This window comes from Neltuma alba, unplaced genomic scaffold (genome assembly GCF_004799145.2).
Source record: "Neltuma alba isolate B1F8T4 unplaced genomic scaffold, ASM479914v2 tig00011376_pilon, whole genome shotgun sequence".
NCBI classification, from domain to species: Eukaryota; Viridiplantae; Streptophyta; class Magnoliopsida; order Fabales; family Fabaceae; genus Neltuma; species Neltuma alba.
This window is the reverse complement of record NW_021636070.1, coordinates 31,205-49,778: the sequence shown is the minus strand read 5'-3', so window position 1 is coordinate 49,778 and position 18,574 is coordinate 31,205. Positions and strand designations below refer to the sequence as shown.

At 32.2% G+C, this 18,574-nt stretch overlaps 1 protein-coding gene across 1 annotated transcript; it reads right to left on the bottom strand.

Annotated features, from left to right (window-relative positions):
• Positions 1-14,909: 14,909 nt before the first annotated feature.
• Positions 14,910-17,136, bottom strand: LOC114712592 (aspartic proteinase CDR1-like). Its single transcript, XM_028897144.1, has 2 exons — positions 16,265-17,136; positions 14,910-15,643 (listed from the first exon to the last, which is right to left on the bottom strand). Exons 1-2 carry the CDS (start codon positions 17,124-17,126, stop codon positions 15,213-15,215), a joined length of 1,293 nt encoding a protein of 430 aa, XP_028752977.1. The 5' UTR covers positions 17,127-17,136; the 3' UTR covers positions 14,910-15,212.
• Positions 17,137-18,574: the final 1,438 nt, after the last annotated feature.

Sequence of the window (18,574 nt, the reverse complement as noted above, 5' to 3'; positions counted from 1 at the left end):
CTTACTCAAATTTTTGGGGACCGGGTAATTGGAAAATAATAAAAATACTTTTAAAAAATATTTTTCTGTAAAATGTGTGACAAACTCTTTGTTATATTTATTTTATATATTATAAAATTATTTTAAAAATTATGATTTGATTTTTATCTAAGTATCCTAAAAAATTATATGACGTAATAATCAAAATTTTAACTAGATTACTAACTAAAAAGTCCTATTCAATGATTTATTAGACGTTCTCCTTAGTGTTGTTTTTTTGTCTTAAAAGAATTTTCAACTATCTAATCTATTTTTCTTACTAGCACCTCCAACCTCCAAGTCAAGAAGTACATGTGAATGGATAGAGATTGACTGGTTAAAATCTGAAAAAGTACTCATCAAATTGAAGGATAATCACTATACGTTATTTTTAAAGCTAACTTGAAATTTTACAAGTAAATATATTACGTGATAATTATAAATTAACTTGTCAAATTTCGAATGTGTTATCGTTAATTATAAAACTTTTACTTGCTATTTTTGAGATAACTCAAATATTCTAAAGTAACTTTGAATTTTATTTTATGGTTAAAATATAATGAGTAAAAAATTTCTACTTGACAACGATTTAAGTTTTGACAAATTAATTTTTTGTTATTACATATCACATATATTTATAAAATTTTAAGTTATCTTTAACAAATTAACATCTCAAAATGCTTCCATCAATGGGTACGTGTTTGGATACTGAAAAATCAATATTTAGTCAATTCCTAATTTTTATGTTTATTCATATTATTAGGCATTTAATCTTAAACGCATTTTCTCTTAGCTTAGCGGAAAATTTCCAAAAAATTTTAGACCCAAAATGCTATTATCATAATACATGGGCTTGATGATATTCTTCTCCCAAATTCTTAATTTATATTTTAAATCTTTTTAATAGAAAGATTAAAGCATCAATAACTCAGTACAAGTGTCGAGATTAAGGCTAATCTTATTTTAAATATTGAAAATGACATCTAAAGAATGATTATCCTTCTTGTAGTTCCCAAGGGTGATTTACCTTGGCCTTTTTATGCAGCACGCTCCAACGGCTTCCAGTATATTTATATTATAATTTGTTTTCAGGAAAATGACTTACTCCTAGTATCTTTAATACAGATCTAATTCGGTAGTTGCTTTTAATTTTATATGTAAGATTTATTTGACAAGTTTATTAATTTGTTTTAAATTAACTATTTTACTATTCTGCTTATAATAATCAAGTAAGAGAATGAGGGAAGAAATTAAGAAAGATGCTTAGAGTATTTTTAAAAAAATCACATTAACTAATATTTTTAATCTATTCAAATTAATTAATTAAGTCATACATTAAAGACAAAAGGAGTAGTCCAAAATATAAGTCATTTAAAGAATAATTAAGACTACTCATTTTGTAATTTTGTTCCTATATTAATGTTTAAATGTAATTCTATTTTTTTTTCCTTCACAATCTCATCTAATATTTAATATAAGTAAAGTTGAAAAAAAATTCAATTTGAAACACGTGTAATTAATTAACTATTATTTTTTTATATTAATAAATTGATGATTAAAATGACTTATATTGTGAAGTGGAAATACTGAAAACATTGACCCAAAAAATTAAGAAGAAAAATATATGCAAAAACAAGTCAGCCTACATATATATATATATATATATATATATATTACTCCTCTGGTCCTTAATATAGGACTCAATTATTGAGTTAGTTTTTGTTCTAAATATAATATCTATTTCTCATATTTATCAATTTTCTCTAAATTATCATTATGGATACTCCCTCAACCATAATCAAGTAAAAGAAAAGGAGGGGTGTTAAGAAAGATGATTATGATATTTTAGGAAAAACGTATCACATTTCTTATAATTAACTAATTTACCTAACTTCCTTAATCTAATCAAATTAATTAAATAGGTCTTATATTAAGAACCGGAAAAGTATGTCATTTTTTATTCTTTAAAGGGTTAATAGAATTTTCCGTCCCTGCTCATTTTGATTTTGGTTCTTCAAATTTCAAACTAATGATTTTAATCCCTAAAATTTGATCAATCTTAAAACATTAGTTGCTGAAGGGGCAATGATATTAAATTCTACTAAAATATCATCAATGACATTAAAAGTGGTAATATGGATGCACCAGATAATATCTAACTGGATCTTATGTGGACAACAGATTGCAGCGCAGTGAGAAGCTCCTGAAAAAATAATGACGAAGAAAAAAAAGAAGGCTAAAGAATTACATTTCGAGGACTTGTTCTTTTTGTCTTCGTTTTTATTATCCACACAAAATCTAGCTATATGGTATTCCTTCGATTCTTAATATAGGACCTAATTGTTGAGTTGGTTTTAGTCTTAAATATAAGACCCATTTTTCATTTTTTTAAAATTTTCTCTAAATTACCCATATAGATATTCCCTCAACCATAATCAAGTAGAAAAGGAAGATGAGGTATTAAGGAAGTGTTTGGGTAAGAACAAAACCATAGTTTCAGAAGTGCTTTTACGATATAATAAATAAATATATGGAGGAGTTTGTATCAATTTACAGAAAAGTGCTTCTGAGAAGTGATTATGAGGTGTTCCAAACACTCCCTAAAAAAGATGATTATGGTATTTTAAGAAAAACATATCATATTTCTTATAATTAACTAACATACGTAACTTCTTCTTTGATCTAATCAAATTAGTTAAATAAATTTTATATTAAAGACTGGAAGAGTATTTGATAAGTCTATATCGTCACTTTAATATTGTTTATGATACTTTGTAGATTTTAACACAGTTACATTTTTTGGGACTAGTGTTTGAAAAATAACTAAATTTCAAGAATTAAAATTATGAATTAGAAACTTAAATGACTAAAAACAAAATAGACCCAAATTTTAAAGATAAAAAATTATAGTAATCCTTTCTTAAAAATAAAAATTTTCCAAATAATGAAATTTTATCCTGAAACCAACCAGTCAGATTATTAAGTTGAATTCTGACCCAAAAAAATATATTATTGAGTTGAAAATAGTGATAATATAATTATTCTCTTTTTTGACAAATATTTTAGAGGGCGCGAAACTTTCCCTCCGGCGAGAGGCACAGATGGAAAGGTAGCAACAACACACGTGGTAGAAAGGAGAATCCGGTGAACCCACGTCTTGTTGATCTCATATTCAGCGCAATCATTGACGGTTTCCCCAACCATTTGGTGCCTTTGGATTTCAACTGAAATGACCAACTTGTCCTCGTATGCCTTGTATTTTGAAAGAAAAATTAATTCAATTACCTTAAAATATTTTTTATAAGCAATTTTAGATTTAGCAATTTAGAATGTTGGATGCACTAAAAAATAATTTAAAATATTAGAAGCACATTAAAAAAAATATTTTAAGGTATTGAATATATCAAAATATAATTTAAGGTCTGTAGAAGGCTTCTCACATTTTATACGGCATCCTATTGAGTGAGTAATTTCCAGTAAAATTTCTTCTTTCTTTTGTTTAGTAATTTCTTAATTTTAATTAAAAAAATTTGGGTGTAGATGGCAATAGTTCCACTTGTAATAAGAGTAATCAAGGAATAACCATGGAAAGCACAAGAAATATACAAAAAAAAAAAAACAACAACAACATAAAAGCAATATAAATATAAGGATAAAAATATCTTTTAATTCTAAAAAGTTATTTTTACATAAATCATAAGTAGATTTTAAGTGTTTTTGCAATCATAATTAAAAAAAAATCAATTTTTGACCCATAAATAAATTTGGTCAAAAACTGATCCAAAATCATAGTTTCCAAAAACAACTTACAAACACCATGATGCCAAAGAGAATCAGAGCCTGACCTTTTTTTAAAGGGAAAATGGCAATTAGGTCACACTTAAGGGAATTAAATGTAAAAAAGTCCTTTAAAATCATGAAATTATTCTGAAGTCCCAAGAGACATTTTTGTAATAAATTTTATTTGTCTAATTACCAAATTATCCTTCTTCTTTTTTTTAAACTTTGTATTGACAACTGAAAGAGCAGTGGTTGAAAACTCAGGGTGCAATGATTGACAACTATCGCGGCTGGTTTGACAACTTATGGTGTGATATGCTGAGAAAATGTGTTGTTAAACCAGCCGCGATAGTTGTCAATCTTTGCACCCTGAGTTGTCAACCATTGTTCTTTCAGTTGTCAATACAAAGTTTAAAAAAAAAAAGAAGGGTAATTAGGTAATTAAACAAATAAAATTTATTACAAAAAGGTCCCTTGAGACTTCAAAATAATTTCATAACTTTAAGGGACCTTTTTGCATTTAATTCCCTTGAGTGGGACCTAATTGCAATTCTCGCTTTTTTAAACGTAGGAAGACAAAATGCATTAAAAATGACGGCAAATGTTAAAGACTAGATTTAATTTTAAATAGACCTTACGATTTGTCATTTACCTAACTCAGATTTAGATTGATGGAGTAATTTTGATAAAATTTAAGTTTTGATATGATAAGAAAAGGAGCAAGCAAATTTGAATATGATGTAAGAAATTTAAATTTTTTTTCCTTACATCAAATTTGAATTTGGTATAGCAAATTTAGCTTCTTTTTTTTTTTGCATCAAATTTAAGTATACTCAGTTCTTTTTTGTATCTAAAAATTTAAAAATGTTATTAATGTAAATTAAAATTTGTTATGCACAATACATTTTAACTTTTTGTGCAAAATTTGAATTCATTACATTGCTGGTTGAGCGACTCACTAGTCACAAAATAGATAAACAGGTGACAAAGATAAAAATTCAATGATATGTTGAGTATTCAAACAACTCCACGTGATTTTATTGATCAGACACTAAGCGTTTTATTTAAATTTAAAGGATAATTTAGTCTTTTGGTTTTTTTTGGCTTGTGATGAAAAACTGGTTCCCGCAAAAAATGGTGGGAAGGGATCTTCCTGTGTTTAAGGGAAAATTTTCAGCCGCAGAAAAATCCCTTTAAAAATTTTTTTTGCTACTAAACGCGTAAAACCGGGGTCTTTCTTTCCCTTCTCAAGATTTTTTGATTAACAAACAAACTCTAATTGTTAGCAGTTTTTTATTGGGTTGAATTGTTAGTCAGGAAAATTATAATAAAGTCCTAAAAAAACAATTACCAAAAAATCTCAATGATAATTAAACAGTTTATAATGATAAGTTCTAAAGTGAAAAATGATAATCTCTAAGACTTATTTTATAATTTTTTTTAAACTTCGTTGTAATTTTCCCTTGTTACTCTTTGGCATTGTTTCTTCCAAGCTTAGCTTGCCATTGTTATCCAAAAAAAATATTGACAATTGCCTGATTGGATGTGTAGAGATTGGGTGTTTTGAAAGTCAAATTACCTTACTGATTTTTTTTTGTCTGCAATGTAATATTTGGACTTTGGAGATCAAGAGAGGAACGAGAAGAAGGAGAAGGAGAAAAAGGAAGGGGGTGGAGAGTGTGGAGTGGACACTCATTGTTTGGCTGATTAGGGGGTGTTTGCAATATCCAAACCATGGTTTCAGAAGCACTTTTCTGCAAAACGAGACAAATTCCTCCACATATTTATTTCGTAAACCGTAAAAGCACTTTTGAAACTATGGTTTGGTTTCTATCCAAACACCCCATTGAGCTTCCTAACTTCCTAGAAGAAAACCCAACAGGTTTCTCCGTCTCACCTCTTCACTCTCCTCACTTTCACCGTTTGCCCCACCTATAGGGAATAAAACGAGGGGCAAATGAGTTATGACATGTTTAAAAATGTTTATAAACATATTTTACATAAATCAAAACAAATTTTTTTATAAATATTTATGAAAAAAAGACAGTAAAATATCTTCAAAATTACTAAATGACAAATTAGGGTAGCTAAATTTTAAAATTCCAATTCAGATCCCAGGTACCATTTTGGAATTTTCAAATCTTTTAAAATGACAATATTGTCCTTATTGCTGGTGACTACTTCCATATAGCTATTGACTACTCTATTTTAACTATTGACAACTTTTGTTTTCAAAGTTCCAATGAATATTTTTATATAGCTATTGACTACACAAGAGTAGTAAATCGCATTATTAGAGTAGTCAACAACTTAACAAGAGTAGTCATCAGAATTTAAAAATAAATGTAGTCAATAGCTAAAAAAGAGTAATCAATACATAAGAAAGAGTAGTCACTGGAGCTCTGCTGACCAGTCACCAGAGTTCCGGTAATGTGTCATCAGAGTTTAAAAATAAATGTAGTCAATAGCTAAAAAAAAAGTAGTCAATATACAAAAAAGAGTAGTCATCGGAATTCTGACAATCGGTCACCGGAGCTCCGGTGGTTGGTCGCCGGTGTCGGAGCTCCGACAGCCAGAATTACTGATGTGGCAATATTTAAAAAAAGTAAAAAAAAAAGTAAAGGGCATTTGTGTACTTTTACAAGATTTGAAAATTCCAAAATAGTACCTGAGGTCTGAATTGGGATTTTGAAATTCAGATATCCTCTTTTGTCATTTAGTAATTTTAAAGGTATTTTAGTGTCTTTTTCCCAATATTTATAAACATATTTTATGTAAATCAAAACAAACTCATCTTACGTATTTATTTTATATTTCATAAACTATGTTTGGGCCCTTAAATAAGAATAAGAGGTTTTAATTAGGGGTGTTCAATTTATCTTGTCTCGATGAGTCCATTCCAATCTCAATCATTTTAGGATAGGACAGGATAGGAAAAAAAAATTTCAGGATAGGACAACATGTTGAATGGGATGGGACGGGTCATCCCGTCCTACTTCCCATCCCGGGATATGTAACAATTAAAAAAATTACAAACATAATAAAAAAAACCAAAAGCCCAATAAACTTGTCCACTAATTTCAAAGGCCCAAAGTAAACTTGTCCGTATTTTTTTCCTAGCCAATAGTGCTAGGCCCAAAAAAAAAAGAAGGCATTTTTAATCATTTTTCATTCATACAAAAAAAATCATAAATTGTTAGACCCAAAAGTAAATTTGGAAGGAAAAAAAAAGAAAAGAGAGTCCTAGTCCTATCCCAATTCCTTTTAGGACAAGACACATGACAAAAATTTCTTCTCGTCCCTTTTTACCGGGACGAGACCTAGAAGACCCTGTCAAGTCCTGTCCCTTGAACACCTGTAGTTCTAATTGACTTGAAAATGAACAAAAATTCAAACTGGCTATTGAACCGATCGAGACAGTAAGTTAAGGGTCAACAAGTTAGATCATAGTTAAAATGATCATATTAAAATAATACAATTAATATAACAGTAGCAAAATATAACATTCATAAATAATAATCACTCAATAAAATATACAAAACTACAAAAATAATTTAAATGTTTAATTGTACAAAACTAACCTTAATAAAATAATTGAGAGGGTATTGAGACATTATATAATTTGATTATATATGTAATTATATACTATATAATGTTTGATCATGTTAAATTAGTTGAAATCATACAGATAAATTGGTTACAATTTAAAAGATTATATATGATTTTATTTATTTGTGTAAATATAGTAGGGAAAATTCAAAAAAAGGTCCTTGGAATATAGGAAATTTCAGATTGGGTCCTAGAATTTCGAAAATGACAGAAAGGGTTAGTGACCCAATTTGTCATTTGTAAAATCAAAAGGAATTGACAATTTTACCCTCATTTGTATTCATTCACTACAATGATTTAAGGAATCATTGTAAGGGTTTAAGCGTTACCTAGATTCGTGTAGTGAATAACTACTCACTTTTTTATAGTCAGGTGTCTTGTTATTAACTATAACTAATTTTGTAATCACTAAAACAATGTAAGCATTACCAAGATTCGTGTAGAGAATAACCACTCGCTTTTTCATAATCAGGTACCTTATTATTAACTACAACTAATTTTGCAATCACTAAAATAGTGTAAGCGTTACCTAAATTTGTTTAGAGAATAACTACTCAATTTTGTTTAACTAGAGGCAAAATTGTCAATTCATTTTAATTTCACAAATGACAGATTGGGTCAATGACCCTTTATGTCATTTTCGAAATTCTAGGACCCAATCTAGAATTTCCAATATTCTAAGGGCTTTTTCTGAAATTTTTCCAATATAGTATTTTTAATTAAAATGTATAAAAACATTTATATTTAATTATAAAAATAATATTTAATCCTATTTACTGTTTTTTAATTCTGCGTGCGCAAGCGCAACCCATCCTTTTTTTTTCGAAAAATTCTCTCTCTTACTTTTCAAGTAATTGATATGCAACATCACATCAATCAACAATTCAACGCTCTTTCGTCTTTACTGCTGCTTCCGCATTTTGGGTTGCTTGCTGGGGTGGAGAAATTATTCTTGCCCCACTTCAAAACACAGCATCCAAGAGAAACTCTCTCCCTTCTTCATGGATCTGATCGGCTCTTCTTATCATAGGAGAACAACAATGCCGGAAATAAATATCACAGGGGGCTCTCCTTCATTTAGATTGCTCCTCCTCTCTCCCTCCCTCCGTTTTTCTTTTCATTTTTTGGGGAAAAATTAAACCGGATAATCCATTCCAACTATAACTCACAGGTCACTCGGTTTTGTAGCTTTAACCAGTTAAATGCTAGTTCAATACTTGGTGGGTTGAATTTAAACCAGACCGGATTATTAACCGGTTCATTAGTTTTTCTTGAACCAATCGGTCTGACTTTTTAATTTTTGCTGCTTGAAATTAATAGCAAGGGATGCCCATGATCCATATAAATATATATGTTTTCTGTTTGATGTTTAACATAAAAAATAATTAAATTAATTACTTATATAATAAATAAATATTGTTGAAAAAGTGAATAAATATACATGAGAGACAAATTTCCAATGGAGGCAGTATAATATTAGTCCATGCTACTCCTCCGATCCTTAACATAAGACCCATTTAACTAATTTGATTAGATTAAGGAAGTTAGGTAAATTAGTTAATTATAAGAAAAGTGACACATTTTTCCTAAAACACCATAATCATCTTTCTTAATACCCCTCTCCCTCTTCTACTTAATTATAATTGAGGGAGTATCTATAGGGGTAATTTAGAGAAAATTGAAAAATATGAGAAATGGTCTTATATTTAGGATCAAAACCAACTCAAGAATTGGGTCCTATATTAAGGACCGGAGGAGTACTATCTTTTTCCATGTTTTGCACAAATAAAACAGTCATGACCCTCTCACAACAGCGTCAATTTATCATACCCGGTGCTCATACAATGTTTTAGGAGGTACTCCCTCCATTTCTTATTATAAGAGACATTTGATGTTTATGACATGTTCCTATATATAAAAGACACTTAAAAGTTGTCTCTACTTTTTTGTATTGATTTTCTATTTTACCCATATTTATTATCTCCAACTCACACTCTCTCTCCCTCCCATTTTTCTTTCTTTCAATAATTTAATTGTTTTCTCGTATGCTCTTTCTCCTTATTAATGAGGGTATTTTTGGAAAAAAATTATATTTTTTACACATTGATTGTTCTTAACTAATTTTAACTGCTTTTTTATCAACATAATTCGGTTATTCGTCTCTTATAATAAAGGTTTCTTATAATAAGGAATGAAGAGAGTATTTGGTAACCTGAAAAATTCTTCTCAAAAGTATTTTTTCATAAAATGAGACAAACTCCTCCACATGTTTATTTTGTAAATCGTAAAAACACTTTTAAAATTACAGATGCGCTTCTATCCAAACATTTAAACACCCTCTTCGCTTGCATAATCCACATTCAAATAGAGTTCTGGAGCAACTCGCACCAGAGAAAACGATGAAAACAAAAACCAAACAGTGAGAAAACGATAACCAAACACGCAGAACCCACATGTGCCATCCGAGCTAACCTAATCTACTGACCCGTTGCACTATCCTTGTGGGTTTCTCTTATCATTTGTGTGTTTCTGCTTCTTTTTCCCCCCAAATTTTTTCTCCTCAGATCGTCTTCTTTTTCTCCTCAGATATTTTCTCCTCATATCTTGGAGGAATCGAATTCTACTGATTTTTCTGAGCCCTTGAATCACAGTTTGTTTCCTTCTAAACATCACCAAGAACTTTCGAAATCCTTCATTAGTACAGATCAAGGCCGCTCCAAAACCTAACAATTGAGGAGCGAGTTTGAGTTTGGTTAATCTTGACAGAAATACACGAATAGAACAAGTATTGCCGGTGGAGGATGCTAGGGAATCTGTGCTCAGGTCAGAGGAAGGACTCGCCTGAAGGAAAAAAGAAAACGAAACGTCAACAAAGTGATAATGTATACGATGAGTGCTTCAAAAAGAACAAAGCAAGGAACTTGAAAGAACTTGAAAGTGACCTCATTGTTAGCAGGAATATTAGGATAAATGTTGTAGAAGCATTTGTACTCTTCTTCTTTACGAGGCCAACTCCAACACCTCCTCAGTCGGGTCGGATATGACATTTTTACATAAGAGCCTGACGCAGGGGAAAAGAAAAAAAGGAATTCAGAAAAGCATCCATAAGAATACGTTCATGACTTGTTTATAAGACCCAGAAGAGTCTCTCTACTGCTCACCCTAAACTTAAACCATACTTGCTTTTTGTAGGATTAAAAGAAAACGCTTGTAAACCAGCCGAAGATCTAGAGGGTGGGAAACTAATATGGCACAGATGAGCTTGAGACAAGATCAAAGGCGAAGGATGATTTAGGAAGTATTTGGATGGAATCAAAATCATAATTTTAAAAATATTTTTACGGTATATGAAGTAAAAATATGAAAAAATTATCTCGCTTTACGAAGAAATACTCTTAAGAAGTTGCTTCCAAACACCCCTGGATGAAAATGGAATCCTTAAAAAGTTTGCCTTTTAATTATTTGGGCTTCGCCTTCTTTGTTCACCCAGAAATAATTAGTTTAGCCTTCAGAAGAAGCATAATTAAAAAAGTTCATGCCTTACCGGCAATGGATGGTTGGTACTTAGTAAAGGAGATCCGGCGAACTCGACCCTTCCCACTTGGACGTGGAGAATGGATGTGCGTAGGAAATGAGAAGAGGATTGAACGGAAAACGCGTGAGAGGGCATTGAATGGATGGAGTTGGAATTTCGTTCTTTTCTGACCCTTGTTAACCAGAAACAAAAAAGGACAATTTTGCTGCTCTGGCGGTAGGAACTTTTTTTAATGATTATAATATAATAATGATAATTAGATGATAGCATGATAATAATAAAAAAATGATATTAAGAATTATAATATTTCAATTCAGATACATAAGATTTTAAAATTCCCAAAAAAAAAAGTGATAGTTGATCAGATATTTTATAAATATCTATTATGCTTCTTCTAAAGGCTAAACTAATTGTATTAATAAATTGACGATAACAAGTGTTAAACAACTAATGACAAGAAATATACTGACATTAGTAAATTTGATAACTATTTTTTAAAAAAATTTGATATAAGGATACTTTAATTATTTGATCATATTTACAAAATATTATATCAGGTACCAATTCTTCTTTTAAAATTTTGAGCTCTTAAATATTGGAATTAGAATATTATAATTTTTAAATTTTTTATGTATTTTTTCTAATAATAATGATGGTATAAAGCAAGGAAAACAAACCAAACTGGATCGGACCGGCAAGTTCAACTGGAAAACCGGTGAACTGGTTGCTGGTTTGGTCTGGTTTGATAAAAAAACTGGTGCCTTATTGAATCGATATTAAATCGGTTCAACCATGGAAAACCGGTAAGAACCAGGTAATTCGACGGTTGGATGGGTTGCCCAGTTTGGACACTTTTATTTTTTTTTTAACCTCCAATCCCAGAAAATGACAACGTTTAACATGAAAAAAAAAAAAGCTAGGTGCCCAGGTCGAAATCGAAGCTCAACTCCCACCACCCCCAAGCTTCAGTTTTGCTTTGTCTTTTCGCCATTTTTCTCCCCTCTCCCAAATCAAAAATCCCTAGCTGAATCCACTCTCATTGTGCTGGATTTTTCTTCATCGTCGAAGGTTGCAGATCTTCGCGTAACATCGTCCAGGACTCCAAGTTGAACAGTTGAAGCAGCAGGCCATCGTGGTCGCCTCCTGTCATCCCTTCTTCTTCACGGTGGCAGAATCATTGTTGCAGCTCGGAGGTTCTTCCTTCTACTTCCACTTGTTTCCAGCTTCTGTGCTCTTGTTGTCTTATTCATTACTTTCATTCAGTTAGATGTGCTATGCTTTTTCCTTCATTGGTCATGCCTTGTGCGATTGTTGATTGTTCTGATTTTGAAGAGTGAGACTGAGATATGTGTGTATAGCACTATAGCTTCAAAGTCATTTTTCTTCTTCACGTTACCGATTATTCCACTTTGCTATTTTCTTTTTCTCTAATATCAGAGCCATTTTTTGTTTTTCGCTCGTCTGATTGTCTGAGGCTGAACCGAAAGTATAAACACTGAAATAGATAGCTGAATTTGTCAATTTGATTCTGCTCTTGTTCCATTGTGTGAGGCTGACTGATATATGAAATCTGAATTTCATATTTGAGGTTAAGCCGTTAAGGAATACTGGAATAGTCAAGTCGTTTGCTGAATTAGGATTGTTTTATTTTAATAATAAGAATGCATTTATATATCTTGAATTAAATTGTATTATTTTAATATGATCGGTCCAACTTGAGTCTGACCAATTATCCTTGACCTATTATTTTGACCGATTTAGTTATCGGTCCGGTTTTTTATTCTTTGATATAAAGTAAAGTTCATCAACATATCCTATCCTTTTTAGATTTAGATTGAAAAGTAAAAAAATATTTTTAAAAACTTGCTTTTTTAATTAATAATAACAAAAGAAATCAGTTATTTTTTTGGGACTGAATTTTTTTTTTTATTATTCTAAAACAAAAGATGCTTGTCAGCTCGGATTTTGGGGGGGTGTAGAGTGTAGATTACTATCCATAGGCTATGCATTCCCGAGGGCGCTGCATTATCATGACAAGACTCATCACTGGATTGCATCTTTGCGTAAGCTGTAAAAATATTTTCGAGGGGATAATATTCTGATCACAACTCAGAGACGTACCGCGGGAAGAGAATTTTGATGTTACTCTTCCCACCGAGAATGTACGCAAGATTAACCATTTTGTTGTTGAAATAAAAACGAATTAGATGCAATCCAGAATCACAAATCAAAACACTAGATACTGAGAAAGATTGGGAGTTTACTCGGTTCTTTCCTAAGTTATGATGAGTGTTCCATGTTCAAGCATGGTGGTTTGTGGATTAAAGTAATCATTGAAGATAGATTCAGGGGGTGTTTGAAATTGATCAAAATGTTTTTTAAAAACATTTTTTCATAAATTAAAATATATTTATTTCGTATATTATAAAATTACTTTTAAAATTATAATTTGGTTTCAATCTAAACTCTTTCTTATTCTTTCTAAGGAGCTTGTAGTCCAATAATTCAAATCCACTTTCTTTTTTGACTCGTTGCTAGCGATTCACCTGTTCACCCAGCCGAATCACCTAGTGCCTGTTTGGGTCAGCGTTTGCTGGCCCAAACGCGGCTTAATTTTAATATAAGCTCGATTGAAAATTGATCCAGTGTTTGGAAAGGCTTTTATCAGATCGGGCTTCTGAAAAATAAGCTAACTGATTGCGCGGTGAAAAATAAGCTACGAAGAGGAGCTTATTTTTAAAGTGTGAAGAGCTTATTTTGGAACCGTTCTGTGGGTGTGTCAGGCCCCCTTCATTTTTCTCAGCCTTCTGGCATTATTCCCTTGTGATTTCACTTTCCAGACCTCTCACCCATGACCCTTCTCTTCTTCTGCCAATCCCACTTGCTCCATCACCTCCTCCCAAAAGCTCCGTCACTGGTCGCCGTGAGCTCTGTCGCTTCTCCGGCAAAAGGTCATCGTGTTGGGTGTGAGGTCTGTGTGGCCTGCTCGAGCTTGCTCCTTCATCGCAACTCTGAGGCCATCTGCAACTTCGCCTAAGACCAATCAACACTTCTCATCATCCTTCTTTTTCACCAAAAACGATCCAACCCACGTCAGAGACGTCGCCGCCGCCATCCACAGACTCAACATGAACTTCCTCGATCACGTGAATTGCATGGTGGGGATACTACTGAACTGAGAGTCTCATCTGAGAGTGAGCTCCTCCAAGCACATGTCACTCCACATTAGAATATTCTTCGTGGGAGGACCTGATGATCAAGAAGCACTAGCGCTGGGTAGGAGAATGGCGAGGAGAGAGAACTCAAGCCTCGTGGTTTACAGATTTGTGATGCAAAACCATTAGAAGGATGAGTGGGAGGAAGAGGACGAGGAAGATCGAAGGATCGATGAGAACTTGATAGACGAATTCAGGGCGATAAACTTCGGAAGAAGGGCAGTAGAGTACTATGAGACAGAGGTGGAAGGAACGGAGGTGTTCGAGAGGATTCAGGCACTTGAAGGGAAGTACGACCTGGTGATGGTGGGGAGGAAGCACAGGGTGGAGGTAGATGGTTGGAGGACGAGGAGGCGTTGTCGACCTTATGGGATAAGGCTGATATGTTGGGAATGATTAGGGGATATATTTAAATTTATTATATTATGTAAATTTATTTTTTAATCATATTTTACTTTATATTTAAAATATTTTGTACGATTTTTTTAAAGTTTTAAAATTTAATTTAGTCAATCAATTTCACTTCAATGGAAACTCATTTTAATGTGTACAATCAATAGTGGTATAATATGGGGAAAAATATAATTTAGAGAGACAAAATCAATTGAGGTATTATAATTGGGACCAAATTTGATCCAACCTCGTAACTAATTCTTATATTAAGGATCAGAGATAGTATTATTTAGGCCCTCCTCAATAAACAATAATCCAATCTTATGGTTGCACAGTCAATAATGTATTGAACATGCAAATTAAATGAAATTCTTCATTGACTCATAGTCAAATACAAGATAATTGAGATAATAGATGATGATGATATCTCATGTACCACTCATTAGGTGACTCATAAGATGATCAGGCTAATCCTTCTTACTTTATTCCATTGCAAAGGACCCTTTATATAGATTAGGGTCAATAACCAACTAATATACGATCAAATATGATATCTCAAACAACACTTCATACTTAGCTTGAGCTATATATAAATATATATATTTATCGGTGTTCGGTCATTTATTTATTTTGTTTATCATATATATAATTATACATCTCTTCTAAGTCTTGCCACAATCAGCATGAGCAAAAGAAATCTTTGTGGCTTTAAGGTCATATTCCACTTGAAAATTAACTTGGGGCAAATTTCCGTAGTCAAAATCATCGCTTGGGAGAATGCCTAAACAGAGCAAATCATCAAGGGGAAAGAATATGTTTTGATCTGGCTTCAAGGCTATGTCGGCACCCTCAAAATGAACCACAAATTTTGGAAATTTCTTCTTTATAGTTTCAGAATACTTATTTGAGTAACACAACATGAATGGGTCAGGAGGATTTCTTACTTCTTTAACCCTGATAGCTTTATTTATCAAAGCCTCCACCTTTGTGTAAAACCTTGATTCCATTAAAAAATATGTCGCCCCAGAATCAATAAGAGTGTTCCCCTTTCTTTTGGGACCAGTCTTCAAGGTCTTGTTTCCAATGGTGATACCTTCAAGGTCAATGAAGTACACATAATAAGCATATCTCAAGTGTAAAACCCGAATTCAATCCCAATTACTAATATTGTAAGCTAGAACTCTAGGAAGAAGATCAAGGCACGTACATTCATAACTTGATAAAAATTAATTGTTTTTTAAGGGTAAAGTACCATGTAGCATCCTAATGTTATTTTTCTTATGCATTAACATTTCCTGATGTTATTTTTCAGTTATATATAGCATCTTAATCTTCTTTATGGTTTAGAGTTTTGGATGCACTGTAAATAACACTAGGCTCCTTAAAGTACTAGAAATATTAACATCAACCCTATATTTGGTGTAAGAAAAATTAAATGAAGGGGAAAGGGAGGGAAGGAAAACTTTTAATGAGTATAGTTTAAAAAATTATAGAAATGGGGTTCCAAAATTTTAATAAAGACAATATGTAAGATAGTATAGTAAGGAAAAAAAAAACTTTTAATCCAATTTTCTTAATTTTTTTTTAATTCGAACTCACTAAAATTTTCCTTCCCCTTCCATCACCTCTATTGCCCTCATACCAAGCAGACCCCAAGGTCGTGGTTACACCATAAATAAAAATTTTATCATAACCTGTAGCAGTACTATTATACCTTCAAGAGTGAGGTAGTAATTTGTTCTCAAAGGATCTCTATGATCAGTCACGAACGGAGTGGATACAGCCCCACGTGATCCAGATATGTTTGAATCCTTACCCAATTTCAGTTTACCTCTGGATTTTGAAAAGTAAGGAACTAAACAGTACGAGAATGTGTGATCTATCTCAGGACCCAACTGTGAAACTAAAGACAAAGGTCCCCCACCAAGCCCTACAAGTCCTGAAACCTTGGGTGAGAATGTCCCACTATTATTATGCCCACATCCTAAAAGTAAAGGTCTCTTAAATGAATCATCAGATTTTCCTCCAAAACTAAACAAATCTCTTGCCATCTCCCCAAACGTAGTTGATGATCCATCCCCATACGCATATCTGTACACGCACTGTGTTGATCTTCCACATTTCGAGTCGCCCTTGTCAAAGAACGACCTGCAAGGTTTTGAGTGGCAAGAGACGAACTTGTATGTGGAAGAAGCAAAGGGATTAAAGATTGGTCCGTTTTGAGGGAAACAAGTTTCACATGGTAAGCATTGGATCCAAATGAGGTCACTTCCTGTGTCTGGGATAGCCCATGTTTCAATTGGCGGAGAGCCAATATAGAGTCTTATGAGGTACTCACCTAAACCTTCAAAGAAAACTGGGGGAAGTATATCAGTTTGAGGAGGACGACGTCGTTTATAGCGAGCCATGGATCGAAGCATAGCTTGTCGAGTGAGTTCTGATAGGGTGCTTGAAGAGTTGTAATATGGTGATAATGGTGAATCACGGTGAATAAAGTCGAAGTTAAGGATCAAGGCATTGGTTAGAATCAGAATAGATGATAGCAATAAGAAAAAGAGTAGTGGAAGAGAATGCATGCTTGCTGCTGATTAGTTTGAATTGGGTTGAGGAAAAAGGAGCACGCTGGTGCCTCAATTTATAGGAAGACTTTGGAAAACTTTTGTAGATTTTTATATTGTTATTATATGAGAAATCTATAATTAGCTATCATCACAAGATTTTACATAGGACATAAATATTAAACATAGGGTGAAGGAGCAAATTTACTTTGAAATATTTCATTCAGCAGCGCTAGGTACCCACAAGTTTTTTTTCAATGCAAATTTGCCTTGAAAGTTTGAAATCATAACAGTATTGCCTTTTTCACCATTAAAAATGTTAATGGTCAATATTACTATTTTACTAGTCAACATTAATTTTTTAACGGCAAGAGGCCAAATTGTTATGATTTTAAATTTTCGGAACAAATTTGTACCTAAAAAATTTTTCAAGTGCCTAGGTCAAGGCAAATCTGCCTCTTAAACCTTAAACATGCTTAAGATACTTGCTCCAACCCTATATGTAAAACCCTGCACATGGGTTCTTAATACATTACCTGATAAAATTCAATTTAAGATTTGTGATTCATATAAAAAATGCCCCTTGTTTTCTTCACACACTTAGCACATAAATAATATTCAGTTTTTATGTACCTCTCTCTCCCAATGAACTTCGAACCCTATATAATATAAAACCTCTTAATCATGTTCATATTTTTGGGTATTTTCGTTCTTTGTGCAATATGAGTGCGTTTGAGACTTGTGAAAAAAAATGGACCCAATGCTTACTACCAAATTTTGATCAACAGAATTCAATGATTACGGTCATCATATTTGAATTAAAATTCAACATATGGGGACCACGTTTGTAAATAAATAGTCATGTGATGTCCTTATGTTTAATAAGTCTGGTTAAAATGATTTGCTTTAAAATTCAAGTTATTAATGAGACACTCATTTGACGATAACAAAACCAGAAAAGTATTATTTTGCCGAATAACATTAATTAACTAATTAAATATGTCATAATATATTGGACACATGTTGCTGTGTGTCAACCCAAGATATGCATGTATCTATTCTGCGTTTTGCTTGTCGTGTTATATCTGGCTTCATCTAACCCAAGTCTAACTCAACCCAACTTCTTGCCTTTTCTTTAGTCATATAAATCTCACAACTTGCATTTAACTCTTCCATCCTGAGTCAAAGTTTGTGCTACATTTTTATTATTAAACAAATATTTTTGGCCGTATTAGACGTTGGGTTCACACTAAGTACAAACTTATGTTCTTTTAACCTGAGTCTGTGTACCTTGGTTGGTTCTAAAACAGGCTCAGCCTTAAGATACCCAAGGTCAACCCGAGTTACTTGTTTATCTCTGAATACCTTTTTAAGTAACCCAAGTCAAATGATCATAACCGCTCAAATCAGTACTTCAATGTATTCAATTCAACTCAACCCAAGGTTTATCTCTCTTAGCTCAAGTC